The 17,805-nt window shown below is 42.0% G+C and overlaps 2 protein-coding genes and 1 long non-coding RNA gene across 9 annotated transcripts in view; 2 read left to right on the top strand and 1 right to left on the bottom strand.

Annotated features, from left to right (window-relative positions):
• LOC139386516 (caytaxin-like) overlaps nt 1–4,452 on the top strand; it is a 40,196-nt gene extending 35,744 nt beyond the window's left edge. Inside the window, exon 12 of one of the 3 annotated variants that reach the window (XR_011629061.1) lies at nt 3,316–3,369. Coding sequence is in view for 1 of the 3 variants with exons in the window: in XM_071132105.1 (XP_070988206.1) it covers nt 3,316–3,319 (4 nt within the window). In the remaining 2 variants the exon portion in view is untranslated. Of the gene's footprint in view, nt 1–3,315 lie in introns of all 3 variants that reach the window. The other 2 variants (XM_071132105.1, XM_071132106.1) reach the window with 2 other exon arrangements.
• Nucleotides 1–17,805, bottom strand: part of LOC139386519 (uncharacterized) — a 40,368-nt gene that overhangs the window by 12,820 nt on the left and 9,743 nt on the right. The window lies entirely within an intron of this gene.
• Nucleotides 14,720–17,707, top strand: LOC139386517 (nicotinamide riboside kinase 2-like). Of its 3 annotated transcripts, none has more exons than XM_071132108.1 (7): nt 14,720–14,942; nt 15,152–15,242; nt 16,211–16,259; nt 16,526–16,700; nt 16,918–17,096; nt 17,233–17,318; nt 17,419–17,707. In XM_071132108.1, exons 1-6 carry the CDS (start codon nt 14,917–14,919, stop codon nt 17,316–17,318), a joined length of 606 nt encoding a protein of 201 aa, XP_070988209.1. In that variant the 5' UTR covers nt 14,720–14,916; the 3' UTR covers nt 17,419–17,707. The 3 variants fall into 3 exon arrangements, with proteins under 3 accessions (XP_070988209.1, XP_070988208.1, XP_070988210.1); XM_071132107.1 differs by having other exon boundaries at nt 17,416–17,707; XM_071132109.1 differs by lacking the exon at nt 16,211–16,259 and having other exon boundaries at nt 14,761–14,942; nt 17,416–17,707.

Here is a 17,805-nt window from a genome sequence, read left to right as displayed (position 1 = left end):
GTGGGGTATTGAGTTGTATTTATATAGTAGACTGTGGTCTGTACTGTATACTCAATGTGGGGTATTGAGTTATATTTATATAGTAGACTGTGGGCGGCACTGTATGCCCACTGTGGGGTATTGAGTTATATTTATATAGTAGACTGTGGTCTGTACTGTATACTCAATGTGGGGTATTGAGTTATATTTATATAGTAGACTGTGGGCGGCACTGTATGCCCACTGTGGGGTATTGAGTTATATTTATATAGTAGACTGTGGGCTGTACTGTATACTCAATGTGGGGTGTTGAGTTATATTTATATAGTAGACTGTGGTCTGTACTGTATACTCAATGTGGGGTATTGAGTTATATTTATATAGTAGACTGTGGGCGGCACTGTATGCCCACTGTGGGGTATTGAGTTATATTTATATAGTAGACTGTGGGCTGTACTGTATACTCAATGTGGGGTGTTGAGTTATATTTATATAGTAGACTGTGGGCTGTACTGTATACTCAATGTGGGGTGTTGAGTTATATTTATATAGTAGACTGTGGTCGGCACTGTATGCCCACTGTGGGGTGTTGAGTTGTATTTATATAGTAGACTGTGGGCGGCACTGTATACTCAATGTGGGGTGTTGAGTTGTATTTATATAGTAGACTGTGGGCGGCACTGTATGCCCACTGTGGGGTATTGAGTTATATTTATATAGTAGACTGTGGGCGGCACTGTATGCCCACTGTGGGGTATTGAGTTATATTTATATAGTAGACTGTGGGCGGCACTGTATACTCAATGTGGGGTGTTGAGTTGTATTTATATAGTAGACTGTGGGCGGCACTGTATGCCCACTGTGGGGTATTGAGTTATATTTATATAGTAGACTGTGGGCGGCACTGTATGCCCACTGTGGGGTATTGAGTTATATTTATATAGTAGACTGTGGGCGGCACTGTGTGCCCACTGTGGGGTATTGAGTTGTATTTATATAGTAGACTGTGGGCGGCACTGTATGCCCACTGTGGGGTATTGAGTTATATTTATATAGTAGACTGTGGGCGGCACTGTATGCCCACTGTGGGGTATTGAGTTGTATTTATATAGTAGACTGTGGGCGGCACTGTATGCCCACTGTGGGGTATTGAGTTGTATTTATATAGTAGACTGTGGGCGGCACTGTATGCCCACTGTGGGGTATTGAGTTGTATTTATATAGTAGACTGTGGGCGGCACTGTATGCCCACTGTGGGGTATTGAGTTATATTTATATAGTAGACTGTGGGCGGCACTGTATGCCCACTGTGGGGTATTGAGTTATATTTATATAGTAGACTGTGGTCTGTACTGTATACTCAATGTGGGGTGTTGAGTTATATTTATATAGTAGACTGTGGGCTGTACTGTATACTCAATGTGGGGTGTTGAGTTGTACAGTTGTGGCCAAAAGTTTTGAGAATTACACAAATATTTATTTTCACAAAGTCTGCTGCCTCAGTTTGTATGATGGCAATTTGCATATACTCCAGAATGTTATGAAGAGTGATCAGATGAATTGCAATTAATTGCAAAGTCCCTCTTTGCCATGCAAATGAACTGAATCCCCCAAAAGCATTTCCACTACATTTCTGCAGGAAGGCTTCATGGCACCCAAGAAAGTCCAGCAACCGCCAGGACCGTCTCCTAAAGTTGATTCAGCTGTGGGATCGGGGCACCACCAGTACAGAGCTTGCTCAGGAATGGCAGCAGGCAGGTGTGAGTGCATCTGCATGCACAGTGAGATGAAGACTTTTGGAGGATGGTCTGGTGTCAAGAAGGGCAGCAAAGAAGCCACATCTCTCCAGGAAAAACATCAGGGACAGACTGATATTCTGCTAAAGGTACAGGGATTGGACTGCTGAGGACTGGGGTAAAGTAATTTTCTCTGATGAATCCCCTTTCCGATTGTTTGGGGCATCCGGAAAAAAGCTTGTCCGGAGAAGACAGGGTGAGCGCTACCATCAGTCCTGTGTCATGCCAATAGTAAAGCATCCTGAGACCATTCATGTGTGGGGTTGCTTTTCAGCCAAGGGAGTGGGCTCCCTCACAATTTTGCCTAAGAACACAGCCATCAATGAAGAATGGTACCAACACATCCTCCAAGAGCAACTTATCCCAACCATCCAGGAACAGTTTGGTGACGAACAATGCCTTTTCCAGCATGATGGAGCACCTTGCCATAAGGCAAAAGTGATAATTATGTGGCTCGGGGAACAAAACATTGATATTTTGGGTCCATGGCCAGGAAACTCCCCAGACCTTAATCCCATTGAGAACTTGTGGTCAATCCTCAAGAGACGGGTGGACAAACAAAAACCCACAAATTCTGACAAACTTCAAATATTGATTATGCAAGAATGGGCTGCCATCAGACAGGATGTGACCCAGAAGTTAATTGATAGCATGGGCGAATTGCAGAGGTCTTGAAAAAGAAGGTTCAACATTGCAAATATTGACTCTTTGCATCAACTTCATGTAATTGTCAATAAAAGACAATTGTCAATAAAAGAAAGGAGTGGGAGGTCCCGGTGCACAACTGAGCAAGAGGACAAGTACATTAGAGTGTCTAGTTTGAGAAACAGACGCCTCACAAGTCCTCAATTGGCAGCTTCATGATCAAATGATCAATTAACCTTTTAAAATGATAAACTTGGATGAGCTAACAACGTGCCATTGGAAGACAGGAGTGATGGTTGCTGATAATGGGCCTCTGTTCACCTTTGTAGATATTCCATTAAAAATCAGCCGTTTCCAGCTACAATAGTCATTTACAACATTAACAATGTTTGTTTTAAAATGCAAAATTCTCTAAATTCCAGAGGGGGAATAACCTCACATACTTTGTGCCCCCTCTAAAATAATGTATGCATGATTTCCATGCCCATGAAGGTGGTTAACTTTCAAGACCGCCCCGGTTACACTAGAGACCAAAGCTCTGCCCGCAAGTGGCGGTGTTCTTTGATTTTACACTGTACTGTAGGAGTAAGGTTAATGGAAGCTGCCATTTAGGCAGGGACATACACCAGGGATCTGGGCTGGAATAGAGGAAGGGACGCGATCTGTTTTGTACAGGAAGTTGAGGACAATATAAATAATTAAACTGAGGCGGTGTAACTCAAGGGGTTCCTCAGTGGAATGATGAGAATCAATGATGAGAATTCAGCTACTGGGCTCAGCTATTGTTCTTTATATGAAGTTGTTGTTGGTGGTGGTAGTGATGATGATGATGATGGTAATGATGGCGGTGATAATGATGATGATTTAAATGTGTCTCTATCTAAAACCATTCCAGGTAAAACAAGAATCCACAACCCGGCTGAGGATTCATGAGGATACTGTCTATCAGGGTAAAAGACTTCTTGGCTGAAGATAAAGGACTGATGGAGAAATGATGAGGACTGGTGTGTGGGTGAAGAGGGCTCCTGACATTACATCAACATCATCCTACCTTGTCTTACTTTCCACACAGCAGATACCCTGGTCTGTCTGTCCCATGGAATAAACCTTCCCTGGCTGATAGCGTGACCCCTGTCTCATGGAATAAATCTACCCTGGCAGATAGCCTGACCTCTGTCCCATGGAATAAACCTACCCTGGTAGATAGCCTGACCTCTGTCCCATGGAATAAACCCACCCTGGCACATAGCCTGACCTCTGTCCCATGGAATAAACCTACCCTGGCAGATAGCCTGACCTCTGTCCCATGGAATAAACCTACCCTGGCACATAGCCTGACCTCTTTCCGATTGGAATAAACCTACCCTGGCACATAGCCTGACCTCTTTCCGATTGGAATAAACCCACTCTGGCACATAGCCTGACCTCTGTCCCATGGAATAAACCTACCCTGGCAGATAGCCTCGCTTTCTCTTACCATTTCTCCTTGCATGAATCAATCAGCTGTGATCTAGCCTGCTGCATGATGAACATGCATTGGGCTGATGCAAGATAGCTGGATGAATTCTGTTAAATGTGTTTATTTCCTTTGAAGGGACAAGAACAGGCTTTGGTTGGTACAAGCCAGATGTACATAGTTGTAATAACATTGTAATAATGTAATGTAATAACATTAATGTAATAACATTGCTGTAATACAAGTATGAAGGTATATGTGTGCAACAAGCAATAATGTTTGATATAACCAAAACATGTATCTTTTTTCTTCAATGTATAAATGCCATTGTTTTTAAATAATGTGCAATATAAGCAGTTCCTCTTCTGAACTGACCAAATTACTTCAGAGGTTGTTACTACTGTAACAAATGAAATATGTTTTAGTTTAGTGTGTGTTGTTGTGTTTTCTGAAGGTTACTAGACAGATGGCATGCTGGTTAAAATTTTCTTCCTCGTCATCTGGGATATAAAAAAAAAAAAACTATCATGGGTAAAAAACTATCATGGGTAAAAAACTATCCTGGGTAAAAAACTATCCTGGGTACCAGTCTGTTTCTGTTATCATTTCACGCCTCGCCACTTCTTGTCATGCCATGTTTGGCAAGGAATGGAATGATAGTACAGACTGGTACACAGTACAGACTGGTACACAGGACAGACTGGTACACAGGACAGACTGGTACACAGGACAGACTGGTACACAGGACAGACTGGCACACAGGACAGACTGGCACACAGGACAGACTGGTACACAGGACAGACCGGCACACAGGACAGACTGGTACACAGGACAGACTGGTACACAGGACAGACTGGCACACAGGACAGACTGGTACACAGGACAGACTGGTACACAGGACAGACTGGTACACAGGACATATCAAAACATTACGGATGATCTTAGTTTCCTGGTTTATTGATGAGCTGTCTCAATTCCTCTATTTCCATGTAGAGATCTTACTTTACATGTATCTATTGTTTACACCTATGATGCAATGCATTTAAATGACCTAATTAACTGTTTAAATTATGTGTTCTTATATATATTAGTGTGTGCTGTTCATTGTTTGTAATACAATTTTGTTGGAAAAATCCAATCAAATCCAGTTCTTGCTATCGAACAGCCTCTACCATATTATTTGACCTATTAAAGTGTGATTGTTATCGTGTTATTGGGGCGGCAGGGTAGCCTAGTGGTTAGAGCGTTGGACTAGTAACCGGAAGGTTGCGAGTTCAAACCCCCGAGCTGACAAGGTACAAATCTGTCGTTCTGCCCCTGAACAGGCAGTTAACCCACTGTTCCCAGGCCGTCATTGAAAATAAGAATTTGTTCTTAACTGACTTGCCTGGTTAAATAAAGGTAAAATTAAAAAAAAAAAAAATCGTTAGTGGAATGTTTTTAATTAGTAGTGTAATTGACTGGCATCTAAAAACAGAGAGCTTTTATTGCTGTTATTTATGTTAGGTGGAGCGACACAGGGGAACCCAAGAGCAGACTCAGATGAGGAAACAAAATACTAATAGTTACACAGAGAGATATGGAGTGCAGATCCGGGGAAGCTTGGATGAGTTGCAGAAAAAACAGATGTGGAGTTAGCTGAGTAGAACAGGGTAAACAGGTCCTGAGGGGAATCAAAGACAGTGGTGGTGAGTAGAATCCAGAGCAATGTAGTTGGGTGGTGAGATGTGGAACAGGAGACAGGAGCCAGAGACAGAGCGGTAATGAGCAGAGATTACGATCTGGCAGACTGGAAGTGGCAGGACTGAGTATTTGTTGAGGTCTTGATTATGGAACAAGTTGCAGCTGGTAGGTATCTGCTCTGACTCCAGCACACCTTTCTCTAACCACACAATCACACAGAGAGGGAGAGGGAGAGAGAGAGTACAGGGGGAGTAACTGCAGGTCAAGAAGACACCGGATGAACACCAGAGGCAGTAGCAGGAGCAGATGTGACAATTTATGAGTACATTATCTCTTATACACACACACACACACACACACACACCCACACCCACACATAAGCCTGCTGTTGCTGATGAGGCTGTAAGCACAATGGTATCAAAGCCATTTCCCGGTAATAAAACTGAAGAGACTGCCACATTTTCATATATCGTTTTAGATGAACTCCAGGCTTATATAGAGCCAAGAGTTGTTCCTGGTTAGGTTTGAGCATTAAATTTGGCTCTGCATGGGTAAACTCCTGGCCCACTTGACAAAAGCAAAGCCTATAAAAATATCAGTCATTCTTTGAGTCCTTACATAATTCATGTCCAATAAAGAAATTATTTATAGATACAGGTGAAAATATTGTCCTCACTTGTTCTGTCCTGTTCTGTCCTCTGCTGTCCCCCTATCCAGTCCTGTCCTTTCCTGTCAGCCTATGTCATGTTCTGTCCTCTCCTCCCTGCTATCACACCCTTAAACATCAGACCTCCATGTTATCACACCCTTTGGATAACCTTTGGAACCCCTCGACAACATTCCGCTAAAAAGGCAGTGCGCGAAATTCAAAAAAATTGAAATATGTATCTCAACAAGTCCAATACAGCAAATTAAAGATAAACATATTGTTAATCTACCCATCGTGTCCGATTTAAAAAATGCTTCACAGCTAAAGCACAACATATGATTATGTTAGGTCATAGCCAAGTCGAAAAAACACACAGACATTTTTCCAGCCAAAGATAGGAGTCACAAAAATGAGAAATATAGATCAAATTAATCACTAACCTTTGATGATCTTCAGCAGATGACACTCATAGGACATCATATTACACAATACATGTATGTTTTGTTCGATAATGTGCATATTTATATCCAAAAATCTCAGTTTACATTGGCGCCTTACGTGCAGTAATGTTGTGAGTCCAAAACATCCTGTGATTTTGCAGAAATACTCATAATAAACATTGATAAAAGATGCAAGTGTTATCCACAGAATTAAAGATATACTTCTCCTTAATGCAACCGCTGTGTCAGATTTTTTTTTTACTTTACGGAAAAAGCATAGCGGGATTTCTTGTTGATTCCAAAATGGTGGATATTCCTCTGGCTGTTTTGGGTTCTTAGCGCCGTTCTCAGAACCCAAAACAGCCAGAGGAATATCCGCTATTTTGGAATCAACAAAGTTAGAAACAACACCATAAATATTCACTTACCTTTGATGATCTTCATCAGAAGGCACTCCCAGGAATCCCAGTTCAACAATAAATTAATTATTTGTTCCATAAAGTTCCATCATTTATGTCCAAATAGCCACTTGTTGTTAGCATGTTCAGCCCAGTAATCCATCTTCATGAGGCACAGGCACTTCATCCAGACAAAAACTTGAAAAGTTCCGTTACAGTCCTTTAGAAACATGTCAAACGATGTATGGAATCAATCTTTAGGATGTTTTTAACATAAAACATCAATAATGTTCCAACCGGAGAATTCCTTTGTCTTCAGAAAAGCACTGGAACGAGAGGTAACTCTGTCGGGAACGCGCGTCATGAGACCAAGGCACTATGCCAGGCCACTGACTCAAAGAGGTCTCATGAGCCCCTCCTTTATAGTAGAATCCTCATTCAAGTTTTTAAAGGTGATTGACATCTAGTGGAAGCCGTAGGAAGTGCAACTTTATCCATATCTCAATGTGTATTCGGTTGGCCAAGCTTTGAAAAACTACAAACCTCAGATGTCCCACTTCCTGGTTGGATTTTTCTCAGGTTTTCGCCTTCCATATGAGTTCTGTTATACTCACAGACATCATTCAAACAGTTTTAGAAACTTCAGAGTGTTTTCTATCCAATACTAATAATAATATGCATATATTGGCATCTGGGACAGAGTAGGAGGCAGTCCACTCTGGGCACGCTATTCATCCAAAAGTGAAAATGCTGCCCCCTATCCCAGAAAGGTTAAACATCAGACCTCCATGTTATCACACCCTTAAACATGAGACCTCCATGTTATCACATCCTTAAATCAAATCAAATCAAATTGTATTAGTCACATGCTACAAGCCCCAAACCAACAACGCAGTTTAAAAAAAATACGGATAAGAATAAGAAATAAAAGTAACAAGTAATTAAAGAGCAGCAGTAAAATAACAATAGCTAGACTATATACAGGGGGGTACCGGTACAGAGCCAATGTACGGGGTCACCGGTTAGTTGAGGTAATATGTACTATATGTAGGTAGAGTTATTAAAGTGACTATGCATAGATGACAACGGAGAGTAGCAGTGGTGTAAAAGAGGAGGGGGGCGGGCAATGCAAATAGTCTGGGTAGCCATTTGATTAGGTGTTCAGGAGTCTTATGGCTTGGGGGTAGAAGCTGTCTAGAAGCCTCTTGGACCTAGACTTGGCGCTCCGGTACCACTTGCTGTGCGGTAGCTGAGAGAACAGTCTATGACTAGGGTGGCTGGAGTCTTTAACCATTTTTAGGGCCTTCCTCTGACACTGCCTGGTATAGAGGTCTTGGATGGCAGGAAGCTTGGCCACAGTTATGTACTGGGCCATTCACACTACCCTCTGTAGTGCCTTGCGGTCAGAGGCAGAGCAGTTGCCATACCAGGCGGTGATGCAACCAGTTATGGTGCTCTCGATGGTGCAGCTGTATAAATCCTTTTGAGGATCTGAGGACCCATGCCAAATCTTTTCAGTCTCCTGAGGGGGAATAGATTTTGTTGTGCCCTCTTCACGACTGTCTTGGTGTGCTTGGACCATGTTAGTTTGTTGGTGACGTGGACACCAAGGAACTTCAACCTCTCTGTGGTGTCATCGGTAAACTTAATGATGGTGTTTGAATCGTGCCTGGCTGTGCAGTCATGAGTAAACAGGGAGTATAGGAGGGGGCTGAGCACCCACCCCTGATGGGCCCTTGTGTTGAGGATCAGCATGAGTTGTTACTAGAGGTCGACCGATTCATCGGAATGGCCGATCCCTTAGGGCCGATTTCAAGGTATCATAACAATCGGTAATCTGCATTTTTGGAAACAAATTATGTGTCCACGAGGAGACTGCACTGACTACCTGTTACGCCAGTGCAGCAAAGAGCCAAGGTAAGTTGGTAGCATTAAACGTATCTTATAAAAAACAATCAATCTTTAGATAATCACTAGTTAACTACACATGGTTGATGATTTTGCTAGTTTATCTAGCTTGTCCTGCGTTGCATATAATCGATGCGCTGCCTGTTAATTTATTGTCGAATCACAGCCTACTTCGCCAAATGGGTGATGATTTAACAAGCGCATTCGCAAAAATGTGTACCTAACCATAAACATCAATGCCTTTCTTAAAATCAATACACAAGTATATAATTTTAAACCTGCATATTTAGTTAATATTGCCTGCAAACATGAATTTTTTTTAACTAGGGAAATTGTGTCACATATCTTGCGTTCTGTGCAAGCAGAGTCAGGGTATATGCAGCAGTATATACAGCCTGGCTTTTTGTGAACTGTGTGAAGACCATTTCTTCCTAACAAAGACCGTAATTAATTTGCCAGAATTGTACATATTTATGACATAACATTGAAGGTTGTGCAATGTAACAACAATATTTAGACTTAGGGATGCCACTCGTTAGATAAAATATGGAACGGTTCCGTATTTCAGGGAAAGATTAAACGTTTTTTTATCGAAATGATAGTTTCTGGATTTTACCATATTAATGACCTAAGGCTCGTATTTCTGTGTGTTATTATATTATAACTAAGTCTATGATTTTATATTTGATAGAGCAGTCTGACTGAGCGGTGGTGAGCACAGGGTGAGCACAGGCACTATGGTGGTCTGCTTAAAACATGTCGGTATTACAGACTCAGACAGGGAGAGGTTGAAAATGTCAGTGAAGACACTTGCCAGTTGCTCAGTGCATGCTCACAGTACACGTCCTGGTAATCTGCCTGGCCCTGCGGCCTTGTGAATGTTGACCTGTATAAAGGTCTTAGTCACATCGGCTGCGGAGAGCGTGATCACAGTCTTTCGGAACAGCTGTTGCTCTCATGCATGTTTCAGTGTTATTTTCCTCAAAGCGAGTATAGAAGTAGTTTATAGCGGGATTTCTTATAATCTTTCAGGTTAGTGTCCCGCTCCTTGAAAGCCGTAGCTCTAGCCTTTAGCTCAGTGTGTATTTTGCCTGGAATCCATGGCTTCTGGTTGGGATATGTACATACGGTCACTGTGGGGACGAAGTCATCGATGCACTTACTGATGAAGCCAATGACTGATGTGGTGTACTCCTCTGCCATCGGAGGAATCCCGGAACATATTCCAGTCTGTGCTAGCAAAACAGTCCTGTAGCTTAGCATCTGATTCATCTGACCACTTTTTTATTGATCTAGTCACTGGTGCTTCCTGCTTTAATTTTTTCTTGTAAGCAGGAATCAGGAGGATGGAATTATGGTCAGATTTGCCAAATGGAGGGCGAGGGAGAGTTTTTCACGTGTCTCTGTGTGTGGAGGAAAGATGGTCTGCATTGAAGTCCCCGGCTACTAGGAGCGCCTCCTCTGGGTGAGCGTTTTCTTGTTTGCTTATGGCGGAATACAGCTCATTCAATGCTGTCTTAGTGTCAGCCTCTGACTGTGGTGGAATGTAAACAGCTATGAAAAATACAAATAACTCTCTAGGTAGATAGTGTGGTCTACAGCTTATCATGAGACACTCTACCTCCGGTGAGCAATAGCTTGAGACTTCCTTAGATATCGTGCACCAGCTGTTATTTACAAAAATACATTGTCCGCCGCCCCTTGTCTTACCAGACGCTGCTGTTCTATCCTGCCGGTACAGCGTATAACCAGCCAGCTGTATGTTGATAGTGTCGTCGTTCAGCCACGACTCTATGAAACATAAGATATTACAGTTTTGAATGTCCCGTTGGTAGTTTAATCTTCCACGTAGGTCATCTATTTTATTGTCCAAAGATTGCATGTTTGCTAGCAGAATGGAAGGAAGCGGGGGTTTATTCGATCACCCACAAATTCTCAGACGTTTTCTCCTCCTCCTCTTCACGAAAATCACAGGGATCTGAGCCTGTTCCCGAGAAAGCAGTATATCGTTCGTGTCGGCCTCGCCAGAAAAGATTCTGCCAAACCGTGGTGATTAATCGCAGAGGCAACATTATGTGCAAAATAAGTTAAAAAATAAATAAACTAACATCTGCCTTCTTCTCTGGTGCCATCTTAGAGACCTCCATGTTATCACACCTTAAACATGACATGTCTATGTTATCACACCTTAAACATGAGACCTCCATGTTATCACACCTTAAACATGAGATGTCCATGTTATCACACCTTAAACATGAGACCTCCATGTTATCACACCTTAAGCATGACATGTCTATGTTATCACACCTTAAACATGAGACATCCATGTTATCACACCTTAAACATGACATGTCTATGTTATCACACCTTAAACATGAGACCTCCATGTTATTACACCTTAAACATGACATGTCTATGTTATCACACCTTAAACATGAGACCTCCATGTTATCACACCTTAAACATGAGATGTCTATGTTATCACACCTTAAACATGAGATGTCCATGTTATCACACCTTAAACATGACATGTCTATGTTATCACACCTTAAACATGAGATGTCCATGTTATCACACCTTAAACATGACATGTCTATGTTATCACACCTTAAACATGACATGTCTATGTTATCACACCTTAAACATGAGACGTCCATGTTATCCGATAGATACAATCCAAAGTCCAGCTCTCTAAGGCCTAACAATAATAATCACAGGGATGAGGGTCGTAGTAAAAGGTTTAGCCTCTGATCCATGTCACCCTCTCCTGTCCAAGGAAATTAAGCACAAGCCACACCACTCCGCCCGGGCGAAGTGCCATACATGTACAATTCATGAACCTTTTAAATGGTTAACTAGTGAGCCAGGCCTAGTAATAGTATTACTACAACAAGATGACTGAGAAGCTTTGAAGTTCAAAGGGTTTTACAGTTCAGAAACAGAGATGTAGTTTGTTAGACAAGACATCCTATCTAGTGGGACCCCAGGCAGACAGGCAGGCGGGCGGGCGGACGGGCGGACGGGCGGACAGGCAGGCAGGCAGGCAGACAGACAGACAGACAGACAGACAGACAGGCAGGCAGGCAGACAGACAGACAGACAGACAGACAGACAGACAGACAGACAGACAGACAGACAGACAGGCAGACAGGCAGGCAGGCAGGCAGGCAGTTAGGCAGACAGACATACAGACAGACAGACAGACAGGCAGGCAGACAGACAGACAGACAGACAGACAGACAGACAGACAGACAGACAGACAGACAGACAGACAGGCAGGCAGGCAGGCAGGCAGTTAGGCAGACAGACATACAGACAGACAGACAGACAGGCAGGCAGACAGACAGACAGACAGACAGACAGACAGACAGACAGACAGACAGGCAGGCAGGCAGGCAGGCAGACAGAAACACACACACCGGCAGCAAAGAGGCATGAGGCCACATGGTCACATGGACAAGGGCCATGCCACTATACCGTCTTCCAACCAAGCCTTGGTTGCATCAGAAGTATGTGTGACTCAGTGCCAACAGCCGAGCCTGATCCTGCCGAACCCACCAGCCCATACCGGCCTAATGTTACTCCTAAATATAGTCCCACTGGTTTTCCCCACCACCAAGCTGTCGAATCGTGGGCATATTTACCCTCTCAACTACTCCTGCCAGCCTACATTGCAACAGGCCAGGGTGGTCAAAATATGATTGTTTTTCATTTGGTTTACTTCATTACTTTAAGTGGGGTTGATTTAGTTTGCCAAGCATATCGGATATGCCATTGCGCTGGGAAAGCTAAATTAAGTTCACCATGAAGTATCTGAAAGAAATCAAATGGCCTCACATAGACCCAGGTCTAGTGAACCAAATGGATTCATTAAACACACTGCGCTGATGCACTACAGACCATTATATACAAGCCTGGAGAAGGAGAGTAAATCATCCATACTGGTCTCTAACCGTAACCTAACCATCTCTGTTCCTGTAAATGATTAGCCATAGAGCCACACCCTTTTCTGCACATTTCCTGCTCTTTGTATAGTGAGGAAAGGCAAGGAAAGACTGGAGGTCACGGCTAGCTAGAGCGGAGGTCAAGGCTAGTGGACACAGCAAAAACCACCATCACTTGCATGGGGCTGTGTATTGCTGTGTATCCTGTCATTTAAGAACATAGAATAACATATTCATGACAACAATAACAGACCTAGCCACAAATCCCAGGATAGGAGAATATAATAACTTTCTTTTCAATAAAACCTACTTAATGAGACTGTAAGTCACAGTCACATTTCCCATAATATTATGATCAGCTTGAGCAATAGCAAATCTGATCATGACTACAATATTGTTATCTTGCATAATATCTAAACTCAGCAAAAAAAGAAAGGTCCCTTTTTCAGGACTCTGTCTTTCAAAGATAATTCATAAAAATCCAAATAACTTCACAGATCTTCATTGTAAAGGATTTAAACACTGTTTCCCATGCTTGTTCAATGAACCATAAACAATTAATGAACAAGCACCTGTGGAACGGTCGTTAAGACACTATAAACTTACAGACGGTAGGCAAATAAGGTCACAGTTATGAAAACTTAGGACACTAAAGAGGCCTTTCTACTGACTCTGAAAAACACCAAAAAAAGATGCCCAGGGTCCCTGCTCATCTGTGTGAACGTGCCTTAGACATGCTGCAAGGAGGCGTGAAGACTGCAGTAAATTGCAATGTCCGTACTGTGAGATGCCTTGACAGCGCTACAGGGAGATAGGACGGACAGCTGATCGTCCTCGCAGTGGCAGACCACGTGTAACAACACTTGCACAGATCGGTACATCTGAACATCACACCTGCGGGACAGGTACAGGATGGCAACAACAACTGCCAGAGTTACACCAGTGTTCTTCCATGGCCAGCAAAGAGCACGGATCTCAATCCCATTGAGCACGTCTGGGACCTGTTGGATCGGAGGGTAAGGGATAGGGCCATTCCCCCCAGAAATGTCCAGAAACTTGCAGGTGCCTTGGTGGAAGAGTGAGGCAACATCTCACAGCAAGAACTGGCAAATCTGGTGCAGTACATGAGGAAGAGACGCACTGCAATGCAGCTGGTGGCCACACCAGATACTTACTGTTACTTTTGATTTCGACCCCCCCTTTGTTCATGGACACATTATTCTATTTCTGTTTGTCACATGTCTGTGGAACTTGTTTAGTTTATGTCTCAGTTGTTGAATCTTGTTATCTTCATACAAATATTTACAAATGTTAAGTTTGCTTAAAATAAATGCAGTTGACAGTGAGAGGACCGTTTCTTTTTTTTGCTGAGTTTATATGATGTATGCATATCTAATCTCCATAATCTCGTTCTTGTCCCTATCATCAGTTAAAGCATGGTGATTTGCCTGGAGAGAATTATCATTGTGTTTCACAGCTTAGAGTCAAGCTATTTATTCTGTTGTCTTCTAGGAAGCCAATGATGCCTGACATAGCTCCCGTATCGGCTGGCAAAGGTTTGACATGCTATGGAAGGGGTGGTCTAGGTTTTCAGACGGGGTGTGTGTGTGCGCGCGCATGTGTGCATGTGTGTGTGTGACCGCTATGCCGACTGAGTTCAAGTAACAGGTGGAAAAATCGGAGCTATACAAATCTAGCACAGTAGCACCGCACTCCAATTGGACATAGTTCCGGAGTACAGTAGAAGCTAATTGGCTACAGTAAAACGGACTGATTGGACTAAGTTGAGCCACGAGGTGTGACATGAATAGTGACGCTGTGGTGAATCCTTTATATGCGAGGCAGAGATGCTCTATCAATGAAGTAGTAAAGGGAGGGGACATTCTAGCAATAAGATAAAAAAAATAAAGTTTAAAGGACTTTTCTTTTGAAAGTTAATGTTTCTATAGGGGTTCCTTTCCTTCGTCTAACACCGACGTAGAGTAGTTACTGCTACGGACCAAGATCAAGATATCATCATGAAATTCATTATAGGAATTGGCGGGTAAGTCATATCTAATGAATATTCATATTAAAAACAAGTTTACTATTTTACTATTTGTTATGACGGTAAGAACATAATTCAACGTTTCTAATATTGATAATACCAAACGTATTTCTGTAGCCGAAATGAATGGTCCACACAAGATCAAGTGGACCGGAGATAATTGATAGAAAATGATGTTCATTGTGTTTTTTAATTATTCTGTCTAGCGTGACCAACGGTGGGAAAACCACTCTAACCAATAAATTGATCCAGGCGTTGCCCAACTGTTGTGTGATACATCAGGATGACTTTTTTAAGGTAAGATGCTTCATCACGTTTATGTCTCTCAGCCCAGAAAGCTTGCTGTTTGAGTAACCACTTTTATTTGATTCATATCATTATTTTGAAGTCATAACATCGTGTTCACTTGTTTTACCATCCGTTTTTATGATCGAAAACGAACAGATTGTATAGCTTGTATAGCCTACAGAAGCCTATTTAATTGGAGTTACAAATAAAATAAAAAATTGGCCTTGAACACTTAATATCGCCACCTACTGGTGGAAAGTCAGTAAAGGATGACCAGACAGAGCTACCATATTCCACCTGATATAATGTGCTTAACATTGTCTCCTGAAGAACCAATGAAAATGTTGAAATGTTTACATCATTTGAAGTTCAAACATTGCATTCACTTTTCATTGTAATGCAACAATTGTTTTTACTGCATGACAGTTATTAATGTTCATTTGACTTTGAACATTTTCATTCACCCCGTAATGATCTGTATATGTTGTCAATGTCAACAACTTATTGCAAATTAAGGATCATTTAAAAAAAAAGGGTTTATTTTTATTTAAATGTCAGTGGATGAATATCACTGACTGTCAACGGCTGACACCGTGTACCCTCTCCAGTACGACTACAGTGCCCTGCCCACATGTTGAGCAGTTAGGCCATGTGCCAGCAGCATGGTTGGGGTCAATTCTATTTCAATTCAGTCAATTCAGGAATTGGGAGTTGGATTTCGGAATTTAGAATTGGAATTTAGAATTGGAATTTAGAATTGTAAATGGAATTTACTTCCTGATCCCATCCCTGGCCCTTACAAGGCATTATTGATGGTGCACTGAGGGTGCAGGTTAGCCTTTAGCTGTTTGCCTCAGTGGAGACGCTGGCATCGTTAACTTAGCTCATATCCAGGTGTGATCAGCACTGACTGGTTACTACTCTGTCATCATCACCTTGAGGTTGCAGCAATGTTTTCTTGGTGACTGTTATTTCAGAAACCCGATCAGATAGAAGTCGGGGAGGACGGCTTTAGGCAGTGGGATGGTAAGAGTTGGATTCGCTGTAGGAATGAAAACAAACACTACGAGTAATGTACTCTTTTCCTTTAATTGACATCTTCAAAAGTTCCTCTGATACTTTTGTAATAGACAACAATTTACCTGCAATTTTAAATTCAATTTTTACAAAAATTCTGTGAATGCTACGCCAGTTACTAGAGCTGACTGTTGTGTTTTGAAACACATTGGCTGCTGTGCTGTTTAGTTCCCTGGTGGTGAAGCGTATTGTTCTGTCTATTCCCTGTTCTCTAGTGATCACATCCCTGGATATGGAGGCCATGGTTAACACTGTGGAGGGATGGCAAGAGAACCCAATCAAGTTCGCCCGCTCCCACGGCATCTGCGTCACACCTGAAGCAGAGGACTCAGACCCTGACAACGGTATCCACATCCTCATCGTGGAAGGGTTTCTGCTCTATAACTACAAGTATGTTGTTTTCCTACAACATTTGACATGTTAAAGACAACAACATTTTGCCTGAAGTCAGTCTGTAGTTAGACTCTCTCTCTCTGTCTTCCCTTCGAGGACAATAACGTTCAATCGTATCTTACTATACACTATTATTGACTTTATCGATGAAAGTTAACTAGAGTTTTCACAACTCACGCCTTGTTCTGACCACCGTTTGTTTTGTTTCCTGCAGGCCTATTGTTGATGTCTATGACAAAAGCTACTACATTGCCATTCCAAAAGAGGAGTGCAAGAGGAGGAGAAGTACAAGGAACTACACAGTCCCTGACCCCCCTGGTCTGTTTGAAGGCCATGTCTGGCCCATGTACCTGAAACACAGGAAAGAGATGGAAGAAAACTACCATGGTATAGGTATGTACTGGACACTACTGCAGAGTTCATATCATGTTTATTATGATCAATTATTATAATATATATGTGTATTTAACTTTTCCACTATTTTTACTATGGTTTATAATGACTAAATTTGAGGCATTTTGCCCCTCAGAGTACCTTGATGGCTTGAAACCTAAAGAGGAGATCTACAACCAAGTGTATGAAAACATACAAAACACCCTACTCAACAACTTATAGGTAAACGAATACATATATTGGATCACTTACGTGTACACATATAAATCGGCATTACTGTATTGCTTGCTAATAATTGTTATATCTCTCTCTTCCACAGCAGGGAGTCCCAAGACTTGTGTATAAACCTGTAAATACTACTGCCTGAAATTAATATGGATATGTAAATAGTTTAAGGCCTAACTTATTTTTAAAAAACTGAACGGCAGAAGCATTGTATTTTGTATAATCAAATGTTAACCTTTTCTAAGATGATTTACCAACTGGACTGCCCAGTGTTGAAACACATGAAGAACAGGTCTATGTGCTTCCTGTGTTTTCATGGTTAAAAAATATCTTCCCACACTGAGAGGAAAGATTGTGTCTACAACATAAAGAGACCTATGAATCCATCTACTGTGTTCTGTGGTTATTCTCAATCCAATGAACTTTCAATTTACCGCTTTCTAAACGAGGAAATGTGGCAACACAAGACTAGTATCCAGTAGAC

Source organism: Oncorhynchus clarkii, chromosome 28 (assembly GCF_045791955.1).
Source record: "Oncorhynchus clarkii lewisi isolate Uvic-CL-2024 chromosome 28, UVic_Ocla_1.0, whole genome shotgun sequence".
Taxonomy (NCBI): domain Eukaryota; kingdom Metazoa; phylum Chordata; class Actinopteri; order Salmoniformes; family Salmonidae; genus Oncorhynchus; species Oncorhynchus clarkii.
The sequence above is the reverse complement of the archived record's forward strand: the minus strand, read 5'-3'. Positions and strand labels throughout refer to the sequence as shown.